Source organism: Copadichromis virginalis, linkage group LG2 (genome assembly GCF_057382275.1).
Source record: "Copadichromis virginalis isolate Kocher_CV1m ecotype Utaka linkage group LG2, C_Virginalis_male_GT1.1, whole genome shotgun sequence".
NCBI lineage: Eukaryota > Metazoa > Chordata > Actinopteri > Cichliformes > Cichlidae > Copadichromis > Copadichromis virginalis.
This window is the reverse complement of record NC_140619.1, coordinates 26,688,833-26,713,316: the sequence shown is the minus strand read 5'-3', so window position 1 is coordinate 26,713,316 and position 24,484 is coordinate 26,688,833. Positions and strand designations below refer to the sequence as shown.

At 39.9% G+C, this 24,484-nt stretch overlaps 2 protein-coding genes across 2 annotated transcripts; both read left to right on the top strand.

Annotated features, from left to right (window-relative positions):
• The first annotated feature begins 47 nt into the window (after nucleotides 1–47).
• Nucleotides 48–14,310, top strand: fam193b (family with sequence similarity 193 member B). The gene is made up of 10 exons (XM_085476041.1): nucleotides 48–331; nucleotides 2,252–2,530; nucleotides 4,625–4,811; nucleotides 7,325–7,543; nucleotides 7,950–8,361; nucleotides 8,459–8,642; nucleotides 8,758–8,985; nucleotides 11,269–12,328; nucleotides 12,417–12,492; nucleotides 12,623–14,310. Exons 1-10 carry the CDS (start codon nucleotides 173–175, stop codon nucleotides 12,717–12,719), a joined length of 2,901 nt encoding a protein of 966 aa, XP_085332167.1. The 5' UTR covers nucleotides 48–172; the 3' UTR covers nucleotides 12,720–14,310.
• An 81-nt stretch (nucleotides 14,311–14,391) lies between these two features.
• On the top strand, nucleotides 14,392–24,459 carry ddx41 (DEAD (Asp-Glu-Ala-Asp) box polypeptide 41). Its single transcript, XM_085476053.1, has 17 exons — nucleotides 14,392–14,565; nucleotides 17,793–17,888; nucleotides 18,110–18,260; nucleotides 18,369–18,443; nucleotides 18,567–18,627; nucleotides 18,716–18,852; nucleotides 18,948–19,020; nucleotides 19,101–19,254; nucleotides 20,684–20,820; nucleotides 21,097–21,259; nucleotides 21,745–21,876; nucleotides 21,988–22,059; nucleotides 22,149–22,245; nucleotides 23,187–23,336; nucleotides 23,434–23,505; nucleotides 23,840–23,950; nucleotides 24,095–24,459. Exons 1-17 carry the CDS (start codon nucleotides 14,539–14,541, stop codon nucleotides 24,229–24,231), a joined length of 1,845 nt encoding a protein of 614 aa, XP_085332179.1. The 5' UTR covers nucleotides 14,392–14,538; the 3' UTR covers nucleotides 24,232–24,459.
• The last annotated feature ends 25 nt before the right edge of the window (nucleotides 24,460–24,484 follow it).

Below are 24,484 nucleotides of genomic sequence, written 5' to 3'. Positions count from 1 at the left end.
AGTATGTTTAACCTTTGAACTCCTGAGTGTGCGAGTCCTCCGCCATATTGACTGTTGTCTTGACTGGAGGAGATAGAGAACATTTTGAGGTCCGAGAAGAAACGAAAGTGTGCTCTTAAAATCACCGAAACTGGTGCAAACTTGGTCAAAGCGTACTATAAACAAGGTCGTAATGGCAAGGAAGAAAAGCAAGCAGCAAGGGGTCGCCCAGAAGGAGCTTGTGCCTGGACAGCAGACCGCTCCGAAGAGCCCCGTCTCTCCCGGCGATGCAGCTGGCGGTGGCGGCGGAGATGCTGGGCTGGATAGGCTTCCCACTACCAAGGCGAACCAGGTAGCTAGCTGCGAGCCAAACGCTGCCTTTAAAATAGGCTAGCTAGCCTAGCTAGCACTACTCAGCTAATCCAAGCATCCTCCATTGTGCTTCTATTCTATCAGCTCAATCATGGAGAGGTGCAATTATATGCACCCGCTTCTTGGTGGGAAGCTATTTTAGTTGTAATTTAGCAGCGATGTATGTATACCTTTATGTCGTGTGAATTGTAATTAAATAAATATTAAGCTCAACTTACCGAGTAGAATAGTTCCCACCAGACGCATTTTTAGGCACTGTGATCACCATTGCAGCCAGTCCCTTATACCGGACAGGTGACATTGTACCTCGGGCAGGGTCGTCCCATTTCCATCGCTTACAAGACTTCATCCGCCCAGCTAACGTTAGCCAAGCTATCATCTTCAGCTAGCGTGCTGCAAACGTGCTTGCTGCCTGCACTTGATCCCCTCCACAGGACCTACTCAGCCAGCAGAGGCTAACCAGCTACTAGCTAATCAACAGTTAATTAGCTTAAAAACTTGAAACATAACGGGTTATCAATTAGGGGAGCTGTCAGACTAGTTCCTATTAGTTTTTTGTCGTACCAGAATCAAGTATCAATCTGTAACAGGAGCTAATGTAAAAAAGTTTCAGTATAAGCAGTTAACTTGTGAGCTAATGATGCTTAGCTGAATCAGAAGTATCTTTGATGTTGAGGGTAACCGCTTAAAATAAATAAATAAAATTTATCCATCTGCAGGCTGGAAAACTGTCTTATTAACAACCAGCTGATATTACACCTGGCCTGAGCTTTATAACCTGCAACCTGTCCGCTGCAGCTGGGACCTGTTAATTACATTTTTATAACGCAAACTTAAGCCCCTAAACGGATCGATCAGCTTTTTTCCATAGAGCTTTTTAGTACTGTACCAAAAATAATCGAACTAAGTCCTAGCATAACAGTGAATGTTCATTTTTATGTAAACTGTTATGGAGAAGCTCTATTCATGATTTCTTAAGGTACCACACTATATAGGATATAGCCAACTGTACCTTCAAACTGGCAACACAGCACTTCTACAGTCATATAAGCACATGTTTTGATGTCTCTTGAAAGTTGCTTAGCTCTGGCTTATATTTCTAATATGTTTGTAATCTGGTATTCTAGATGTTTGTCCCTTTTGCAAAAGACATATTATTCCAATTGATCTTTAGTTTTTTCTCACCTGCTTTTTCCTGTTAAGGAGAACTTTTCCCTCATCTAAATCAAAGTCTAGGGACTGTGGGTGCAAGAGTATTGAATGAAATATCCCCCTACTGTAACGGTGAGAGAATGGTTGTGAATGTTATACACAAGGGTTAAAGATAGGTAATCCACCCTCATTGAACATTTAAACATTTATCTAGAAAAATCACCAAAACACCAAAGTTTCTTGACATTGATCGTTAAGGATGCAGTTTAATTTTGAGCTGACTGTGAATGTGTTTTGAATCGTTTCCCCCTAAACCATGAATTACAAGCATAATCAGTTTGCTTTTCAGGCTTTGATCTAGGGCACAAACCTTGATTGATTAAGCGTGGAGCATTGCAGAGAGTGAATCTACTACATAATTTTACTATGTGTTAAAGTTAACATGATGGTTAAATTACATTTATTTGTTATTGTTATTTTTATTTGTTTTTGTGGTGTTACTTTTTGCTTTTTGTTTGTTTTGTTTTTTTCTTATGATGGTTCTGTCACACAATGCTTGCAAAAGGTCCAGCGAGGAAATAATTTGATCTTTGTCATTGCTTTTTAGCACTTTGGTATGTATTGCGTGCACAGTATTATGAGCTTAATTAATATATGTTTTAGTCTGTGATATCTGTTGCGATTATATGCATCAATCAGTCAATACATCTTATATATGGAACGCTTTCTTCTCTCTTTTTCTGCCTAGCCTATGCACACCTGCTGTCTCCTGTGCCATCGTGAATTTAAGGACTGGGGAGCGAGTTCTGTGAACGGGCTTCCCGGGGGCCATGGAACGAAGCTGGCCAACGCTGTGCCTGCGCTCTCCCAAGCTTTATTGCGGGAGGCGCCAGGGCGTAAGCTCGCTGATGCTGTGCCCTCACTATCTCAGTCCCTGCTGGGAGAGGTGCCTCTGTGGATCTGTCAGAGCTGCTGCAGGAGTGTAGAAGAGGAGGAGAAGCGGAGCACACAGGAGCAGCCAACACCGGTAAATAAAACAGGACTGATCTGGGTCACATGTCTGAGTACTTTTCAAAGCCTCTGTTTACTAATGTTTAGTTAAACTATGTTTCTTTATCCTACTGAGGTTACCTCATTATTAGTCATCAACACTGTTTCTGCAAAATAAATCTCTCTAAATCTCACCTTTGCTGTTAGGGCTGTCAAAAGGTGCCAGAGGTCACTTATTTGTTCAAAAGAGCCACACAGGTTGGAACTATTTAAATATTACATCATGACCACAAGAGGGCAAACCAATACCACAAATAAACCTGTTACTAAAGATCTAAATACCTACAACTGACAAAATAAGCAAGTATAATTATTAGATTAAGTTTTACTGAATGAACCTTTGAGGTTCTGAGAGAGCTCTGCTTTCAGTAACATGGAACAACAAGGATCTTTTCCTCAGAATGAGTTGTGAAGATAATAAAACCATTAGGAAACTATGACGTGAAGCTTTTATCTCTGGATTATTTGTTAATCAGTCAGGACAGTTAAGGTTCCACAGTCTTGGTCTTCTACAGACCAAAATCCCAAGTATTCCCAAATGGGACACCAAGTGTTAAATCGATCTTTCTGACTTGCGTTTGGTTGTCACCTTTATGGCATCCTTACTGTTGATCTGTTCCAAAACAAAACAGACCTAACCTAACTTGCCTGCTGTTACTGTTAACAGTTTTGTACACATATAAAACAGTCTGAAACTCCAGGTAGAACTAAACAACCTTTAACAAGTAAAAAAAAAAAAACAAACAAGAAATTTTTATGGCTTGAGACCATTTAGCTGATATCCACCCACTTATATTCCCTCATTATGTAGGCTAAACCAGTCACTTTTATCCTTTCTTGCACCTGCAGCAGTGTGAAGCACGCATCTACACCACACAGCTGTTCCAGCTTTGTCAACCAATATGCAGTTTTGCAGGTGGATTATGCTCCGTTAACCCTGCAGCAGCAGTTGGTCTAACAACTTCTCTGCTGGAAACCCAGCTTTGCACTCTGCAGTTCAGGAGACAGATACTAAGGGTGCTTTCCCCCCCCCCCCCCCCCATTCATATTTAAAAATTTTTGTTCATATCTGCTAGATATATAAATTGTGATTAGAATGTTACGTACACTCATCATGGGCATGAGGTGTAAATCTAAAATTGTCTGCTTTAGATTTTCATTGAGTTCTTTGGACTTTCCCATTGTTCTGAGTTTTGTTGAACAAATCCTTCTTATTCTGACAAAGGTAAAGTTGTAGTCAACTGTGATTAGTGATTACTAACGAGAAATTAATAAGCCATGGCCTTGTCAAGCTAAAACACATTGTAGAAGCTTCAGCATTCACTCCTTAAAAGATTTAAGTGACTGTATGTATAATTTGACCATGTGTGGATTAGAGAAAATTTCAAAATAAATTAAAGCTGTGCACGAAGTTATTGTTTATGCACCCAATTACATCCTGGCAAAAGAACAGTTCAAATAAGTCATTAAAAACCCCAGAATTACCATGTAATTCATGTCTAGGATGAGTTTATATGAACCTCTAACCATAACTGTGATCAGAAAGGCACTTTGAGAGCACAAGGTCTACCAAGGTCAATGATTCTTCTGGTGTTTTTTTCCTAATGTGACAGAAACAAGCCTGCAATGAAGGAAAGTAATTGTCTGCTTTGGTTTTTCTGTAATCTCTGCTGCATATGTAAGACAGAAGCAGCCAATAAGCTTTCTTTGTTAGTTATTTTTGTAAATAATTTACATGGAAAGCATTTTTTTAAACTTAATATATCACAATACTTCAGCTGGACTGCTGATGAGTGTCGTGGTCATGACGTTTTGCTGACATGTGGGTTAAATGTTAAAAGTTTCAAAATGAGAACAGCAGGCAGAGTTGCAAAAAAGTGACTTATGGTGACTTAAAGCATTCTTTAATATGTGTTTTTTTTTTCTTAAGTATTAAAGCAAAACACGCAAGTAAAATGATTTTCATTGCTTATCTGCAAGTTAGTTGCAGCTGCTACCAAACTGCAAGACACTGTTTGCAGCCACATGATTTATACTGGGGTGTTTTCTTTTTGTTTGTTTATTTATTTAGGTACCGTTGTCACACTCTTCCTCCTGTAAGTCCCAGAGCTGTGGGAACGGTTACCCAGAGCAAAGTACTGTGGACTGGGACCCGAGTTCTTTCCTGTCGGCTCACAAACTGTCGGGTCTCTGGAACTCTGCCCACACCAACGGAGGGGAACACTGCAACCACAGCACTTCTTCACACTCACAACAAGGTCTGTCGTCACAGAGTAAAAGAAAAGCATGCAGCGACTGACAATAAACGCTGAAAACATCACCATCCTGAATTTCAGGCTGTGTTGCAAGCTTCAGTTTTGGCAAATGGACAGAATTTTGGTTAGATTTAGTTCCTTGGCTGTTTTAGCAGTACTGTGTGTGAGGTTCATTTTAGGTCACTTTGTTCAGCTGTTAATCGAAATGATCATAGAAGAACTTAAATGCACGATGTAAAAGATTACACTCATTAAAAGTCAGCATTATAGGACGTGCAGTAATGTTTTAATGTTAAAAAATGTAAAGACTGTGAAATTGTTTTTAAAATACAGTTGCCTGTGAAGGTCATCATTTATACAATGTTGAGAAGGAAATCATGGGTACTATTTAGTTTGTGTAACAACAAGAGAGAGGAAAGATGTATGGAATGAAAACAGGGTTATACAGCTCGATGGCTCAGCAGTAGGAAAGACTGATGGTGGGATTAACAACAGCTAAAGCAAAGTAAATGAATAGAAAGTTATAAATACGTTTGTAAAAAAAGCAGTTGGAAGACACACTTCATCGATACATGTGCAGGTATTCAGGCCACATGTCAGAGGAATGGCTCATTCTTAGGGATTTCATCTATTATGTGCAAAGTATATAGTTTTCTTTTTAAGGAATTACTTACATCTTTTGGTTGTAATATTATAGTAATGTTATATCAGCATCAGTCACAAATCCAAAGTGAAAGAGTTATGCTGGCAAAACTCGAGTTCAGTTTAATCATATTGATTAGTCAGAAAGAAGCATTTATTATTAGACCTCACAGTCCAAAACTCAAGTGTTAATCCTGGAACATGTCGTCATGGGTTAATGCATCATCGCGCATCAGCGAAACATGACAGGTAGACCACGCTGCTTGGCTCCCATAACATTTTTTATTTTGCTTTTAATGGAAAGCAAACATCCATCATAGCTCATTTTTACTTCATTTCATTAGCACTTACACACTTGCAAGCACCTTGCCTGTTTTATTTCAAAGTAGAAATATGCATTGTATAGCATTTTAACTCAAGTGTATAAACAGAATGAAACACAAGTTATTAATCAGGCTTTATACAGTTTTTACATTTCTGTTCCCGAGAAGAATGCAAAATATTTAGTTAGGAAATATTGCATTTATATTTTTACACAAAAAAATCCCCAAATCTGAATATAAGAAATCAAGAGAGGAAGGTGCATGGCGATTTTTGATTGGATAAATCTTACTTAATTGTAAGAAACTGTTTAATGATACTAATTTTCAAACACAGTACAAGTGTGTTAACTAAATTGTTTAAACAACAGGATAAATAAAAGAGTTTCATACTGTGAACTGGGTTTATGATGATTAGCAGGAACAAATATTTCATTCATTTCAGTTTATTTATTTATTTATTTTTAATTCCTTAGTAAGGGCAAGACTTCAGAATAACAGACAGAAACTCCACAATTCCCCATTGCGCAAGAGCTTGGTGAAGTGTAACAGTGAACAGCGCTGAACAGCAAGTTTCTCATGTATAACCATGTATAAAAATCCAAGGAGGCACGTGCAGAGACTTGTGCACGTGACACAAGCCACAGACTTTAATGTTTATTCAGTTATATTGACATTAACAAACTTTGAGAGTCAGCCTCGCTTCCGAACTGGATTAATCCTCAATTTTAAAGTTCTAACACTGCGAGTTATGCACAATTCACAGGAAGTCTCATTAACTGTTTTTAAAGTTCCCATTTCACATGATGAATGATGCATTCAGTGGGAATGGATCATTAGGCTGTGATTTATTACTTAGACCTGACAAACAACTAAGATGACTTTGTTTTTGTCTGATTTCTCACTTTTCTTTGCTCCCTTCAAAACCCTTTCCCTGCTGCGTGAATGTGATTGAATTTCTAGTTAAATATTTGGATGGTTCATGGCACCAAATGGCATTTAAAGAGGAGTAAGTGAAAGACTAGTTAAATGATCCATGCCCTTTGTGAAGGCGGCTGTTTCCTTCTAAAATAGACTGGTATGTTTTCCTTAAATTAATTAAGAAAGAATGAAGCTGTAGGAGAGGTGTTTAGCTGTGAAATACACTACCCGCATCCTAATTGGCATCCCAATTATATTTCGCTGTATATAGCAAAAAATGTTTAGGCAGGCATTATGTTACGCGGATTTGTAACTTCTCCTGGCAAGTGTGTGTGATTACCAGTAATAGGTGCAGTCAGTTTTGCACAGCAGAAATAAGCATGTTAAATAAATTATTAAAATTTAGTGCTGTCTTGATGTTATTTTAGCTAGCAGAAAGGGATTTATGCTTCGGGACTGAAAATGTTTTACATAGCTGTTTTCCTTTTTAATGTCAAAACATGTCTCCAAAGAAAAGAGAGTTATTTTTTAAAACACAAACTGCTCATAGGCGGTAAATTCATATTTACCCATGGTGAAAGTTAAAAGCACTGTTCCCCTTTATTTGTAACGGTCTTTTTTAAATGTCTGCAGGTATAACAGGAGTTTCAACCTGTCATGAGAAAAGAGGACTTAATGAAGCGCCAGGGAAATCGGCTAAAACGTCAGGGAACAAAGTATGTCCCTACAGTCACCCATCAGCCCAGAATTCCAGTGGATCCTCTGCTGGGAACGCACTCTCTACCTCAGCAGACCTTTGTAAGACCACTCCCAAGCACTTCAAGACCATGTGCCGTCGACCAACGCCACCAGGTAATTTTATTCTTCAATGAGTTCAGGAGCTTTTATTAAAGCCAGCAAAGAAGAAAACTCAAGTTTCAAATCAAAATGTGCAGCATTAAAGTTAAGAGTGTATAATAGGCGAATGATTTAGGTTTAACAAGATATTTTTATTTTAATTGTTTCTTTATTTTTGTCCTTTAATAGAAACACCTAATTATATATTACTGTAGAAAACACAGTAACTGTTCTTTCAGACTTTGCAAGCCTGTAGTTGTATTTTGCTCTGAGCTCATCTTTGAAGTGAACTTTAATAGGATACTTTAGCTTACAGTCAAAAGATTAGTGGACCTGAAAATTAACTGATGTACTTTAGAAAGAGATGATTCTGTATGTGTGACCTGTGACTCATTCATATTCATGGTTTGTTATTGTCCAGGTGAAGCCTTCCACCCCAGTGACCACCATCAACATACAGACTTATCGGTACCCCCCAACAGTCCCACCGGCCTGTCTTCCCAGCATTCCTCTCTCCTACCCGCAAAGCCGAACTCTGGGCAGCACGGCCACGTGACCTCCTCCTGTGGCACTGGCGTCGCAGCGCACGCGCCATTCTCCCCTCTGGTACCAAACCTCCACGGCCCCGCAGCCAAAATCAATTCTCTGAGCCCAGATAGCCCAACATCTGTCCATAAACCCAGCCCGTGCAAAAACTCCCACATTCCCGCTGTGAACGCACAACACAGCAAACTGGGCACGTCTGTCGTGGGTTGTAACCACTCCTGTAATGGGCACAATCCGGGAACAGTAGCCACCTCCAATGTAGGTCATGTAACACCTGGGGCATGCAGGTGAGTTTTAATAATCAGCCTTGTTTTTTGTCACTTATTTAGCTGTGTTTATTCAGAGAACAATTATATCCTAAGGGTTTATCATTCTTTTTTGTAGGGATCAAGCATGTAAGGGGCACAAGGTGACTAATGGGACGTTATGCCACCCTTCGTCTGAGCTGGAGGAGGGTGAGGATGAAGACAGCAGCTCTGAGAGGAGCTCCTGCGCCTCTTCTTCCACAAATCAGAAAGACGGGAAGTACTGCGACTGCTGCTACTGCGAGTTCTTTGGACACAATGCGGTACGGTTTGATCGACCACTTTAAAAGTTTTACTAACAAAGAGGTATGCTTTTTCATTCATCAAATGTGACTCTGTGAGAAGAGCTCAGTATTGTGAAATATTATTTGCTCACAGCCTCCAGCTGCACCGACCAGCCGAAACTACGCCGAGATCCGAGAGAAGCTTCGCTCACGACTGACACGGCGTAAAGAGGAGCAGCGCCAAGATTCAGAACTGACAGTGGCTGGTGCCATCGACAACCGGGACGTGGACGAGCTGCTAGACTTTATAAACAGTTCTGAGCCCAAACCTGTCAACAGTGCCAAGGCTGCCAAAAGGGCTCGACACAAACAAAAGAAAAAGGTGTGGTAATTTTATTGAATGTGTGTTGTTTTCTGTTTTTCAGTTATAGTTCAGTCATGTTTATTTACGTCTAAAGCTGAGATTATTTGGCGAACTTTAATATTTAACATGGAATCTATTAGACCCATGTCAATAACATTTCCTCTTATTGAATAGGAAAGGTTAACTAGACACTAGCAGCTCAATAATAGACTTCAGATGAGATTTCAGTGCAAACAGCAGGAGAAATCTGCAAACACTTACTCTGGATTAGTTACATGCTAATCCTGTGTAATCTCATGGGTAGGTGGGCCTCATTAATTATATGTGGGAGGAAGAAGTGATGAAAAGCACATTGCAAAGAAGTGCAAATTGATGGAGAAGCAAATGATGGAAAATTTCCTCTTAGATAGCATCAAAGACAGTTTGATTTATTGAAAATATTTTAAATTTAGATGAGACACTGCAGCTAAAAATTTTGAAATGACCAGGATCTTTGCATATTCATAAAATGTGGTCTGATCCTTCTCTCAGTCAATAGACAAAATCAGTTTGATTAAACTAAATCCACACAATGTACTTGTTTTGTGGAGCAGGGAATGATGAGGTAGATTTTGGACTGTCCCTTGCTACCAAACTTTCATTATTTCTGGGACATATTAATTGAACATGCACCATCTCAGCAGGGTTCATTTGAGGACTCTGATTTCTTCCAAAAAACTGTCTTCTTTTTCAACCATTCGTTGGTTTATATAAATATGCACAATGTTTCATTGTCTTGTTGTATTGCTTAACCCAGGGGTGCTCACACTTTTTCCGCATGTGAGCTACTTATAAAATGACCAAGTCAAAATGATCTACCCACTACAAAAATCCAAAACATATACTTATTTATAAATATATTGAGGATTCTTTATATCTACAATGTATACATGCATAACCGCAATATCCAATATTTCACAACACAATTAACTATGTAAATTTTTTGTCATTACCTGAGTTTACTCTGATGACTTGCACTGAATTGAATCAGCCAGGGATGCATAGTCCGGACAGTAGCTGCTGACGGCCAGGTTTAAGAGAAAAAACCGAGAGCTAAAAATTGGAGTTAACTCGCTGACTAGCTTGTCAGTTTTACTACACTTCGCGCCGCTGTTTGCGCATGCGCAGCGACCTAAGCGTCAGAAAAAATCTGATGTCATCTGACTGGCTTCCCTGTATCAATCAAGTGACGGGATGGATGATAGGCTGGCATCTATTTTTTTAATGCCATGCGATCTACCAATACTACCTTTGCGATCGACTTGTCGATCGCGATCGACGTATTGAGCACCCCTGGCTTAACCTCTCCTAAATGTCAGAGAATGGTCTGCTTTTCCTCTGTTTGTTGCCCTTACTGTTGATTGAGTAACTCCAGCAAAACTCTAGATATAGTTTTTAGCCTTTTCTAGCATTGTACATTACTGTAATTCTTCCTTTTCCCTCCTAAGGCCCGAACTCTTCCACAGCATGCATTTTTAATTTCTCTTTGATATTTGGGCTGATTGGGACCTGATGAATGTAAAAACAAAGAATTACCAGATTTTTTTTAACCTGATTTTTGTTTCTAAGAAAAATGAGAGCCACATATGAGGATATTTGTTTAAAATTTCGATAGAACAGTGGCAGTATAATGTTCTCGTAAGTGGATATCAGGCCCTTGTAGAGCAAAATTGAGTATTTGGGTCTACATAACCCAAAATGTGATGTCCACATATGTGGACGCCAGGTCCTAGGAGGTTAAGGTCTTGTTAAAAGGTCACTGTGGTTGATAACCAGACTTTGTATGCCTTTATTTACCATTAGTGGCACTTGTACAACCCATGCTTACAATCTCCCCTCCTTAATTAGAACCGTTGAGTCTTATCTTTTCAAGAACTCATTAGCACAAAGGTCCATTGACTTTTTTTCAGACTGAACTGAGAATTACTCAGCGTCTTCTATGAAGACATAAACACTACTGCTTTTTGTGTGGTTAGTTTTGTCAGAATATGTTTTTCTGTTGTTGTGACTTGGGTGAGATAAGACCGCCTCTGAGTAATTAAGTATTCTTGCAACTGTAAGTGACAATATAATAACAGATTACAGATATTTGATTTCAGGCTTGGGTATTTTCTAATACTCAGTCCTTTAGATACATTTTGGTCAGTATCAACAAAGTCCTTTAGGGTATATATTTTAACTTTATGCAAGTGTTCAGTACAGAGTCCTAGTGTCTATGTGGGTACCGTTTTCACTTTCTTACCTGTACCATGTCTGTTGTAGGAAAAAGCTCAGCAGGGCAACACGGGCGCTGCAGGCAGTGACCCCCACTCCAATCCATCTGAGCCTATCGACGAGCCCATCCCTGATGGTTCTGAAGCCAGTCGGTTGCTAGACTGGCCTCAGCTGGAACTTGAACGCGTTAATAGTTTTCTCACAAGTCGGCTAGAAGAGATTAAAAACACCATCAAAGACTCAATCCGGGCATCGTTTAGTATGTACGACCTCAATCTGGATGTCAATGACTTCCCAAAGAAAGCAGCCACGTTGGAGGGAAACCATTTACTGTCCCATCTGAATGGTTCCTCTGACTTGCAGCAGATAGACCTTGACCTCTCTCCTCTTTCGCTGGGAACCTTTAAAAGCCACCTGGACCTGGTTAACGGATGGGAGGACACAAACATTGTCTCATCTTCTAATAGCACCACCAGCACCACCACTGCATCAGGGGTTAGTGCAACTACAAAGGACATCCAGCGGTTGCACAGTACCCCTAGTCTCTCTAAGCTCATAAGAGTTCGCTCACCAGAAAGATGCACTTCCACTGGATCTGACAATTTACCACAGGTGCCAGCTCAAGCGACAGCTAAATCAAAAGAGGACGCCTCTGATCTTAAGAACACAACTGTTGGGAGCAATGGTGCAAAGTCAAAAAAGAATAAAAAGCAGAGACAGGAACAGTCTGCGTCAGAGCAAAATTCCAACAAACCAACCAAAGCCGGCTCTGGTAACGAGGCACAGAAAACCAATGAGTCTAAAGAAACGGCATCTAGTGGCTCAAAGTCTGGAAACAAACAGCCCCAGCTTATCGCAGACCACCAGAAAAATGGGCCTAAGAAATCTGAAGAGGGCAGACCATCCAAATATGCAACAAATGGAGCAAACGGTGGCCCCTTGAGTGCACAAAGGGGGAAAAGCGACCCAGAGACACGAGGAGGCCGGTGTGAGCAGGATTCAGAGAGCAAAACACAACCCGCTATTCCAGCGAATGGACAACAGCAACAGTCCAAGGGGAAAAATAAGAAGAGCAAGAACAAGGGTGAAAAATCCAACAGTGCAATTGGTATGGAAAAGTAACTGTAATTGCATGCTTAATCACTACTGTTTTTTTAAATTATCTTGATGTTCAATTCTTTATGTTTATACTGTAGATGATGTATTTCTCCCTAAAGATGTGGATCCAACAGAAATGGATGAGATCGATCGGGAAGTGGAATATTTCAAACGGTAAGCTCATCACAATAAATGTCCAGATACGTGGAGTTTTTTGGGGGAGGGGGGGGTTTATATATTTTAGCTCAGCTGTTATATTTACATGACCTTTTCCCCTCTCTTGTTTGTCTTTTGTTCCCTGTAGGTTTTGCCTGGATTCTGCAAAGCAAACTCGCCAGAAGGTCGCAGTGAATTGGTCCAACTTTAGCCTCAAAAAGGTTTCTTCCAATGCAGCTCAATAACTTGAACGAGTGCCAGAAAAAAAAACTTCCCACCACAAACTCTTTCGGTAGAGCCCTATTTGGCCCAAGGCCATCTCTCATTCCCAGTTTTCTTCTCTTCCATACTAAGCCAAGGGACCCTGGTTCAAAATCATACTCTCCATTCAGAAGACTGAAACGTGTGGCTAACAAAGCCAGGGATCATACTCAAAGCCAACTCTACCCTCTGCTACTATTTGCAATGTTCACTAAGTAAGAGATGCAAAAGTGGAAAAAAAAAAGTCTGTTGAATCAACTGCATCCATGTGCTTAAGTATGTAGTATGTAATCAGCAACCGTACATTAAATAAATGTTTTTTTATCACAAATCTGAGACATTTTAACGTCGTTAAACGTCTGAATTCCACTTGATTGAATTTGGTGCTCATCCATTACGTCCTACATTTCTATTTTCCAATCCACTCCACCAGTCGAAATAGACACTAGAGGCCATGTGTCTTATAAACACTCGTACCAGTCTTCTCTTCTTGGAGCAGAGGAGACAGTTACATTATATTACTTGCAGAGAAGCCGCAGTACCTCTGCTGGTTGCTCACAGTTTTGAATTGGAATAATGTTTAATGTTCATTTTAAAGAAAATCAATTACCGAAAAGTGACAATGCATGATTTTTCTGCCAACCTGTTTTATTATGAAATGAATGTTTGGCAGTTGGTACACCAGCAACACTAAAATGTTTTAAAATACATTTCTGTTAAATGTATTATTTGGCCAACAGAATGCATCCAAAAAACAAATCCAGTTAAGTATCCCTGCAGATACATCCCCATGCATGACGTGCATGAAAGAAAAATCTAAACACTGTCCCAAAATTCAGTGTCTGTCGCTTCAGTGTCAGTCCTCCTGTGATGTTAGTCTTGAACAATTATCTCTTATAAGTGATATCCAGTATACATTCTGTATGTGTATATCTTTAAAAGGACACCCTTGAACACGGTTTCTCAAACACTTTTTTACCCTTCTGAATCCCAGCAGTAACAGTACACCAGTGTGAAATGTTCATTCTGCCACTGGAACAAAAAACCTTGTTTGTTGTACATACTGAATGAATAATTTTTGCCCACTTGAGCCCTAGTCATGGGCTCTGTCTGGGATGCATTTTCCAACCATATTACTCACTTTCCCTTTACTGTGACCTCGATGGCACCCTCCACCTCAGCTAACCCAGTGAGACCCCAATCTTGATCTATGTTACAATGGCAAATATCACAAAGGAGACCTTTGGTTTTGACACCGGCCTTGAGTTTCACATCAGTATCAATGTTTTAGCTGATGGCTTTCATTGAAATGAATGATGTTTTGTTTTTTTCCTGAATCTGTGCTGAGATTTTGTTTTAATATAATATCTCTGATGCTTTCCAGGTTATATTCAATTAGAGAAGATTATCTTAATGTTTCGAATGTAGATTTATACTATACCAGTAATAGCCAAGTGTATGTTGGCTTGTTTCTTCTTTTTTTTAAGAAAAAAAATCACTTTTGATACTGTGAAAAATCTTTCGTTCGGAAAGATTAAAAACAATACAGTTTTGACAAAAAGTGTGGTGTTTGCTTTTTACATTTCTCTTTTACTGTATTTACTTGAAGCGCTTCGTGATTGGGAAATTGCTCGCTAAGTTTTGACCCTTCCAGCCCTCCGTCCGGTATCAAGGCTTCCTCTCCTCTGCGTACTGTGTAAACATGCGGATTAGATACTTTTGTTAAATTGTATGCTTTCGTATTTTCCCGAAAAACTTCGAAGCAAAGGCATTTAAAGGGACGTTAGGTTATTCTTAAATAAAATGGAGACCGAAAACCGACCTCAAAAGGTAAGTTAAACAGCCATACTTTAAAGATGCTACGCTAACCAGGGTTAGCTAACGGTAACATTAGCTAGCTTTAACCTAATCTTCGAGTCGTTTTGCTATCTGTTGGAGTCGAGCTCACTTGGCAACCTTAATAGAAGCAAATTAAAGTGGTTGAATAACAGACGGTTCATATTAATTCTGTACAATCGTTTTTATTAAATCGCTACTATTAGCATTAGCCATGATGCAGTGCTAAAACATTTACTATAAAGACGTAAAGTTGACGTATGCGATATCAAGCGGTTATAGTAAGAGACAGCATAAATGTGGCCCTGTGGATGTAAAATTAGGATAAAACTTGAAAATATTTTAAAAATTAGATTTCATTCTTTAATAATTATGATTAGTAACGAGCTTTTGGGGCAAGAAAACAAGAAATGCATCATGCTATGATGTAGAGAAAGTCACTGACGTCCCAACAGTCTGAAAAGGGTTACTAGAGCCAGCCGCAGTGAGAGGCATTATAGTGAAACGGAGAAAGCTTGGTGGAGAACCTTCCTAGGTGTGGCTGAACTGTAGGCCTCGCTTCAGTTAAGTTCAGTCTTCATGATTCAACAATAAGAAAGAGACTTCTACTGTAGATGCATGTAGAAATGGATGCTACAAAGCATGACTGCTCATCACTGCCTTTGTTACCTGTTGACGATCAGGTTCTGGCTGCTGAGCTGGGATCAGCTGACACTCCACTTTAACATAACTCTGAGTTGCCAGAAAGTTTATTCTGTTCATCTGAATCATCTTTCTGGGATTCCTGGATGACTTGGCATGCATCAAGACATCACTCTGGGTTCTCTTCTAGCTTCATGTTAGCATGCTAGCTGTGCAGATGTTTGCAAGTGTTGTGATAGCAGTATAATGCAGTTGATGCAAGATTACCATCGTGCTCCTGTCCTTTTGTGAAATAAAATAAAAACAATGTTCACATTTCCACTTCTGTAAAGTTGTAGACTTCTACACCTTTTTCCTTCTCCCTACGGGAAGTGAAATCGGTCTATTGTAGGGAAGAAAAAGATGTTAAATTGTTCCCACATCCTGACTTTTATCTCTGTGGCTTAACGAGAGTGTAATATGGATTAGTGACCACTTGCTTTGATTATAGTAATGCACTTTATGTTTTTATCGACCAGGTTTCACCGTCACGTTTACAAGTGGCTCAGAATGCTGCTGCTCATCTGCTTACAGAGACAGGCAAACACAAGCACATTAACGTGTTGTTGTTGTTTAAAAAGTTGTTAGTAGGTTAGTATAGTAGTGTGATACAATATGCTTACAATAATGCCTTGTACCCAACACCGCTGACATACAGTGGGGCAAAAAAGTATTTAGTCAGCCACCGATTGTGCAAGTTCCCCCACCTAAAATGATGACAGAGGTCAGTAATTTGCACCAGAGGTACACTTCAACTGTGAGAGACAGAATGTGGAAAAAAAATCCATGAATCCACATGGTAGGATTTGTAAAGAATTTATTTGTAAATCAGGGTGGAAAATAAGTATTTGGTCAATAACAAAAATACAACTCAATACTTTGTAACATAACCTTTGTTGGCAATAACAGAGGTCAAACGTTTACTATAGGTCTTTACCAGGTTTGCACACACAGTAGCTGGTATTTTGGCCCATTCCTCCATGCAGATCTTCTCGAGAGCAGTGATGTTTTGGGGCTGTCGCCGAGCAACAGACTTTCAACTCCCGCCACAGATTTTCTATGGGGTTGAGGTCTGGAGACTGGCTAGGCCACTCCAGGACTTTCAAATGCTTCTTATGGAGCCACTCCTTTGTTGCCCGGGCGGTGTGTTTTGGATCATTGTCATGTTGGAAGACCCAGCCTCGTTTCATCTTCAAAGTTCTCACTGATGGAAGGAGGTTTTGGCTCAAAATCTCACGATACATGGCCCCATTCATTCTGTCCGTAACACGGATCAGTCGTCCTGTCCCCTTGGCAGAAAAACAGCCCCATAGCATGATGTTTCCACCCCCATGCTTCACAGTAGGTATGGTGTTCTTGGGATGCAACTCAGTATTCTTCTTCCTCCAAACACGACGAGTTGAGTTTATACCAAAAAGTTCTACTTTGGTTTCATCTGACCACATGACATTCTCCCAATCCTCTGCTGTATCATCCATGTGCTCTCTGGCAAACTTCAGACGGGCCTGGACATGCACTGGCTTCAGCAGCGGAACACGTCTGTCACTGCGGGATTTGATTCCCTGCCGTTGTAGTGTGTTACTGATGGTGACCTTTGTTACTTTGGTCCCAGCTCTCTGCAGGTCATTCACCAGGTCCCCCCGTGTGGTTCTGGGATCTTTGCTCACCGTTCTCATGATCATTTTGACCCCACGGGATGAGATCTTGTGTGGAGCCCCAGATCGAGGGAGATTATCAGTGGTCTTGTATGTCTTCCATTTTCTGATGATTGCTCCCACAGTTGATTTTTTCACACCAAGCTGCTTGCCTATTGTAGATTCACTCTTCCCAGTCTGGTGCAGGTCTACAATACTTTTCCTGGTGTCCTTCGAAAGCTCTTTGGTCTTGGCCATGGCGGAGTTTGGAGTCTGTTTGAGGCTGTGGACAGGTGTCTTTTATACAGATGATGAGTTCAAACAGGTGCCATTCATACAGGTAACGAGTGGGGGACAGAAAAGCTTCTTACAGAAGACGTTACAGGTCTGTGAGAGCCAGAGATTTTCCTTGTTTGAGGTGACCAAATACTTATTTTCCACCCTAATTTATGAATAAATTCTTTACAAATCCTACCATGTGAATTCATGGATTTTTTTTCACATTCTGTCTCTCACAGTTGAAGTGTACCTCTGGTGCAAATTACTGACCTCTGTCATCATTTTAAGTGGGGGAACTTGCACAATCGGTGGCTGACTAAATACTTTTTTGCCCCACTGTACTAGTCGCAAGCATATGATTTGAGTGTCTATTGATGTTCAGTAAATATAATTTTATGAAATAAGAGCGTGGTTGTTATTTGGATGCTATCAATAGTCTACCATCATCAGACTGCTTTTATATCATCAGGTTTGTGCTCCATAATGTTCTGTGTGGCAGAAGTTTTATTCAAAGGTCCTGGTTGTATCTGTGGAGAGCCAATATCTCTTAGAGAATAACAGAGACACACTAAGGCAGCTGTGTAGCTGATAACATGTAAATTAGCATATGTATATATATTTTCACAGAGATCCCATGACGAGGATGAAAGGACTGGCTCAGAAGGATCGGAGGATGACGACTACGTTCCATATGTTCCAGTCAAAATCAGAAAACAGCAAATGGTGAGTTACTGAACATTGTTCTGATTGAGTTTTATGCAGGTAGTAACTGCCAACTCTTGTTTTCATAGTGGGAAAACATTGACCTTATTGAGTAGATTGGAGAAATTGACTAGATCTGGTTGATCCACATTGACTGCAGTTTTTTTTTTCTAATAAATGAAACTTCTAAAAATGTGACATGTATCAAAATTAAATACATTTATAACTTTTCTGACTTATAGCTACAAAAGATGTTGCGCTTGCGAGGGAAAGCGGTGGATGAAGAACAGAAGGACAGTGGGGAGGAACAGAGGGATGAAGATGAGGCTCTTGGTCCACGCTCCCATATTAGTCTCCTCGACCAGCATCAACACCTCAAGGAAAAGGCAGAAGGTATCTAGTTCAAAGTAGACCCATTCTGTGGTCTGATACTTCTGTGTTTAACTATTCAGTTTTTAAGTTTTTTATGACCTTAACTTGTTTTTATTTTTATACCTACAGCTCGGAAGGAGTCAGCCAAAGAGAAGCAGCTGAAAGAGGAGGAGAAGATCCTGGAGAGTGTTGCAGAGGGCAGAGGTAAACTAATGGTTTCTGTTTAGCCTTCTTGAATTAGATGTTGGTAGGCATGAGAAAAGTGTGGTAAACTATCTGAATTTGCACAAGTTCTTTTGGCAACGTTCATCTCTCTTCTTCTGTCAGCTCTGATGTCTGTGAAGGAAATGGCCAAAGGTATCATATATGATGATCCTATAAAAACAAGGTAAGCTCCTTATCACAGAATTCCATGTAGTCAGTTTCTCTTTGTAGTTTCTTTTTTAATATTCTTTCGTCCCAAATATATTGTATAGCTGGAAAGCACCACGCTACATCCTGAATATGCCAGACACCAGACATGAGCGCGTCAGGAAGAAATTTCACATCCTGGTTGATGGCGACGGCATTCCAGCTCCTATCAAAAGCTTCAGAGAGATGAAGCTTCCACCAGGTGACAGCGGACTCTGCCCAGTACATCAAAAACACTGACTCATGGTTCACAGTGATCATCAACTGACAACAAATCTGTGTTTGTTTTTCCTGCAGCAATTCTGAAAGGTTTGAAAAAGAAGGGAATCATCCACCCAACACCAATTCAAATACAAGGAATCCCAACAGTGTATGTATAAATAGAATACAAAGGCTGTAATGTAAATTCTATTTTTTAAGTACATTTAAAGGAACCCTGTTTGTCTGTAGTCTTTCAGGTAGAGACATGATTGGAATCGCCTTCACTGGATCAGGAAAGACTTTGGTCTTCACTCTGCCGATCATCATGTTCGCGCTGGAGCAAGAGAAAAGACTGCCTTTCTTTAAGAGAGAGGGACCGTATGGACTTATCATCTGTCCTTCAGTAAGAAAAACATAATCAGCACATTTATATCGGTCATTTCACATAAATTTAAATATCTGATAAATGTATTCCTTCGTTTCTTAAAATGTACCACTGATGCACATTCATGGTTTTTAGACCAAAACTATTACTTTTACTAAAATTACCTACTAATAATATATATTTTTAAAAATAGAGTTCAAGATGTTGATTAATGGACATTAAAAAATGTTCACCTTCATTGTGCTGTTCTGGGCTTCAGGGTGAAATCTCAGAGAAAATGGCCTCATGTGGGGCCACTTTCATGTTTGTACTCTAGGAGTGCTATCTCCTCAAAATCAAATACTCAACGTGTATATTTCAGCAGCAAAGTCTCTTTCCAGAGGCCTTGCTACTAAAAAGAAACCTTAGCTAAACTATAGCTGAAGATAGTGCTTACTGTCGTAGGCAGGTGTAATTCAATACAAATAAAACAGTGCCTGCAAATAACTCCCAAAGATGACAGTTTGACATTCATAAAAATTATATTTTTGCACCAATGAGGTGATTCCGAAAGAGCTATTAGCGAAAAACCTGACATATCTCGGCATGATGTAAAATACATCCTTGAAAAATTTGAGAAACTGGACAAAGAAAAACATTGAACCACAAAATTAATTTTTCTGTGCAGGAATGTAAGAAAACACTACAATTGGCATCTCAATTTAAAAAAACAAAACAAGTAGTTTACTAATGTTTCTGCTTTTTTGTAAAACTTAAAATTTGGAAATTGATCATTAACAATAATTATATATTAGCTGTATAAATATCATTTTGATTAATGAACTTGTGCATACTGCCAAATTAATAAATGATACAGTGGAACCCCGACTTGCGAAATTAATTCGTTCCCGAGGGTCTTTCGTAAGTCGAAAATTTTCGTAAGTCGAAGCACCCATCGCGCCTTTTGAGTGAACGATGGGCTATAGGCTAATTGCTAACTGCAACAACAATACATCGTTCAAGTGGAACAGCGAAGCGCAAGTACGAAAGCCAAGGGGGTTGTCACATGATTCGGGAGGCATTGTGGGTATTCTGGGCTCAGCCAATTAGAGCCAACGGATTTTGTTACACAGGCATTTTGCCGTAACACGGGCAGAAATATTGCCGTTAAGTGCCTTTGTAACTTGAATTTTTCGTTAAATGAGGTATTCGTAAGTCGGGGTTCCACTGTAACATAAAATGTAACATAAAAAAATAATATAGGTAATTACCAATACTGTTAATTATGGGCAGTTGTAGCATACTATGATCTAAATAGAGGAAACAAAGCCTTTTCAAATATTCATGCACTGTGAATTTTTCGTGCCCTTTGGAAAAGATGACATTAGCTTTGAGAACCTCTGTTTTTCTCATCCCTCTGACTCCTGAATCCTGTATGTGTGTTTTATAACCCGGTGTGTTATTGCAGCGAGAGCTGGCGAGGCAGACACATGGCATCATAGAGTATTACTGCAAGCTGCTGGAAGAGGAGGGAGCTCCTCAGCTGCGCACAGCCCTCTGCATCGGAGGAATGTCTGTCAAGGAGCAGATGGAGGTAGTAAAACAGTAAGTACAGCTGAAGGTGTTGTGAAAAAAATCTGGATTTCAACCAGAATTCCCATTTCAGTGTCAAGCAGAAAATTGCACGATTCAGCCCTAACGTTCAGCGAGGAACAAAAAAAGTGACGTGTTCCTGAATCAGTGCTTTAACGTACAGCATGCATAAAGCTCAAAAGCATTACTACCTAAACACTGATAGTACTACACTACTACACTTTAAAAAGCCAAAATGTCATGTGATGTTGTGGACTAATTTTCTCTCCAACTCTGTCTTGGTTAAAGCGGCGTCCATATGATGGTTGCTACACCTGGAAGATTGATGGACTTGCTGCAGAAGAAGATGGTGGGTCTGGACATCTGTCGCTACTTGGCTTTGGATGAAGCTGACAGGATGATAGATATGGGTTTTGAAGAAGACATCCGAACCATCTTCTCTTACTTCAAGGTGAGGCAGTCCTTCATGGCTCTAGCTTTTAAATGTTACAGCACTATTGCAGTAGTTTTTCCTCATCCATTTTTCTTTGTTGTGCTTGCTCTATCCTTCACCAGATAAGTAGCTTTACAAAGCCAGCCTGCCAAGGCCAGACAGCATAATGTTTATTACACTAGAGAACTGAGATTCCTCTGCTTCTCTCAAACATAACAATAAATTCCTTTTTTCTTGTTTCACAAATCCACACCTTGGCAGAGTACAATAGGCTTTTTGTTGTTACTGCACTCACTAAAGTTCTCTATTCAGTCTGACTTTAACTGCTTTTGAGACATCAGTTTCCAGGTAGTCATAGTACTTTCAGAGGTAATACATTTCTTCATAATATAAGCTCTACTAGCAGTTGCAAAGAAATATTTCTTCCAGTTGATGCTGGATTTTTTATTTTCATGCCAATTTTTTCATGAAAACATTTGCTTTCTGTTTGTTTCCTAATCTAGGGTCAAAGACAAACCCTGCTTTTCAGTGCCACTATGCCCAAGAAAATCCAGAACTTTGCCAAGAGTGCACTGGTCAAACCCATTACTATTAACGTGGGCAGAGCAGGAGCTGCCAGCTTGGATGTCATCCAGGTGACTTTATCTTTCACTAAAATAGTCGTTTGTCTCAGTCACAGATATGGTTTGCCTTCCAAATGCATATGTAAAAATATTAATGAAATAAATATTTTTATGTGTGTGCAGGAAGTGGAGTACGTCAAAGAAGAGGCTAAGATGGTGTACCTCTTAGAGTGTCTCCAGAAAACATCTCCTCCAGTTCGTACTTTCACGTGTTTGACACTTTTATAAAGAGTTCTTATAAAGAATTAAAGCAACACGTCACAAGTCCTTTTTCATTCTGACAGGTGCTGATATTTGCTGAGAAAAAGGCGGATGTAGATGCCATCCATGAGTATCTGCTGCTTAAAGGAGTAGAGGCAGTGGCCATACATGGTGGAAAAGGTATGCAGAGTCTAAATATTTCATTTAAATCATTGTCAGAGTGCCAGTTCATTATGTGCACCTTGCTAGTACCATGAAACCTTGGAACCTTTTTCCTTCAGAGCTGCCTTAATTCTTTATGGCAACTTCAACAAGCTACTGGAAACATCCCTCAAAGACTCTGGTCCATATTGACGTGATTGCAATAGCATCACACAATTACTGCGGATATGTCGGCTGCACATCCATGATGTGACTCCCCTGTACTACCACACCTCAAAGGTGCTCTGTTGGATTGCGATCTGGTGACTGTGGGGGCCATTTGAGTTCAGTGAACTCACTGTTATGTTCAAGAAACCAGCTTGAGATAATCTGAGCTTTGCAACCTGGAGGTTTATCCTGCTTGAAGCAGCAAGTAGAAGGTGGATATATTGTGGTCTTAAAGGGAAAGACTTGGTCAGCAGGAATATTTAGGTAGGCTGTGGTGTTTAAATAGTGTTCAGTTGGCACTAAGGGGCCCAAATTGTGTCTCTATGTGCAACCACCATTAGCCTGAATCGTTGATATAAGGCAGGATGGCAGCATTCTCTGTAAACCCTAAAGATGGTTGTGTGAGAAAATCCCAGTAAGTCAGCACTTTCGGTACCAGTAAGTATCTCATGCGGAAAGTCATTTACATAATGCTCAGTTTGAAATTCAGCAAGTAATTTTGGCCATGTCTGCATGCCTGTCTGCATTGAAATTCTGCCAGGTGTACCTAATCAAGTGGCTGGTAAATGTATTTAGTATGTGCAAAGCCATATCTTTGTTGTTTTGTAGTTGCTCATCATCACCACTAGATGCCATCTTTCTTGCAAATGTCACCTTCATGGTTTCTGCTTCATGGGTTCCGGTGATGCAGAATTGTTTCTGCTTCTTAGAAAATGTTGTTTTTATTGAGATAAATTTCTGTATTTTTCCAGATCAAGAGGAAAGAACAAAAGCCATTGAAGCATTCAAAGAAGGAAAAAAAGATGTGTTAGTGGCCACTGATGTTGCCTCCAAGGGTCTGGATTTCCCAGCTATTCAGCATGTAGTGAACTATGACATGCCAGAAGAGATAGAAAACTATGGTAAGAGAATAATATGCATATGGCTTTACCTTCATCACGTATTTGTTAGTTCTTCTAAAATTTCTCAGGCTTATTTGACAAAATTTTCCCGTTTCAGTCCATAGAATAGGAAGAACTGGACGATCGGGCAAAACTGGAATTGCCACAACTTTCATCAATAAAGGCTGCGGTAAGGACACAACCTAAAGATAAAATTAGATTGATTACTAAGGAGGGAGAGTAACCTCTCTGAGAATGCTAGCCAGTGTAAGCCATGCTCTATTTATGTCGCTGACCAAAGTAAAAAAGTAACGTCGTTAAGGTTTGTCCAGTAATTACAGATACTGGATGTCTTTGAAACACCACTGTATGGTTTTAAACATGGTAATTTACTCATACAGGCATGGCATAGCTGAAGTGGTGCCGGCTTTTTAATGGGAAATAACTTATTGTAATAAATTTAGTTAGGTGGATCAGTGTTTAAGTACAGTTAAAATTTAACCAGTCTATGTGTTTGTTTATAGATGAATCCGTTCTGATGGATCTGAAAGCTCTGCTTGTTGAAGCCAAGCAGAAAGTTCCTCCAGTCCTCCAGGTACTCCAGACCGGAGACGAGACCATGCTGGACATCGGAGGCGAGTTGTCCCACCTCAATAGCTACTCCTTAATCATGTTTTTTGGTTTCTTTTTGAATATTGACTGCCTCGTGTGATATGACTGAAGCCAGTTGCATTCTTTACAATCCTTTCCTTACATCAGATTCTTCTTTCTTTCTTCAGGCGAGAGAGGATGTACATTCTGTGGTGGTCTTGGTCATCGTATTACAGACTGTCCCAAGCTGGAGGCCATGCAGACCAAGCAGGTCACCAACATTGGAAGGAAAGACTACCTGGCTCATAGCTCAATGGACTTCTAAGAGTCTTTCATTAGGGGCAAGATTCTCCAGTGCTGAACAAAACTTGAAAGCATTTCTGAGGAAACTGTACAGCAATGTGTCACATCACTGAAGAAAGGAAGTGGATATTATAACCCTCCCAACATTGTAGATGAGATGACCGATTGCTTCGCCTTTCCGTCAGTTTTCTCACTTTGTAGCATAGATTTCTGCAGCTCTGTAAATAAAACCACTATATTTGTTCTTGTTTTTCTTTTGTGTACATTTCTTTTGT

Excerpts from the sequence above, each read along its gene's own strand:
- fam193b (XM_085476041.1), top strand. The coding sequence starts at position 173 with ATGGCAAGGAAGAAAAGCAAGCAGCAAGGGGTCGCCCAGAAGGAGCTT. Across the intron at positions 332-2,251 it reads CCACTACCAAGGCGAACCAG|CCTATGCACACCTGCTGTCT; the intron begins GTAGCTAGCTGC and ends TTTTCTGCCTAG. Across the intron at positions 4,812-7,324 it reads TTCTTCACACTCACAACAAG|GTATAACAGGAGTTTCAACC; the intron begins GTCTGTCGTCAC and ends AAATGTCTGCAG.
- ddx41 (XM_085476053.1), top strand. The coding sequence starts at position 14,539 with ATGGAGACCGAAAACCGACCTCAAAAG. Across the intron at positions 14,566-17,792 it reads CCGAAAACCGACCTCAAAAG|AGATCCCATGACGAGGATGA; the intron begins GTAAGTTAAACA and ends ATATTTTCACAG. Across the intron at positions 19,255-20,683 it reads GACTTATCATCTGTCCTTCA|CGAGAGCTGGCGAGGCAGAC; the intron begins GTAAGAAAAACA and ends GTGTTATTGCAG.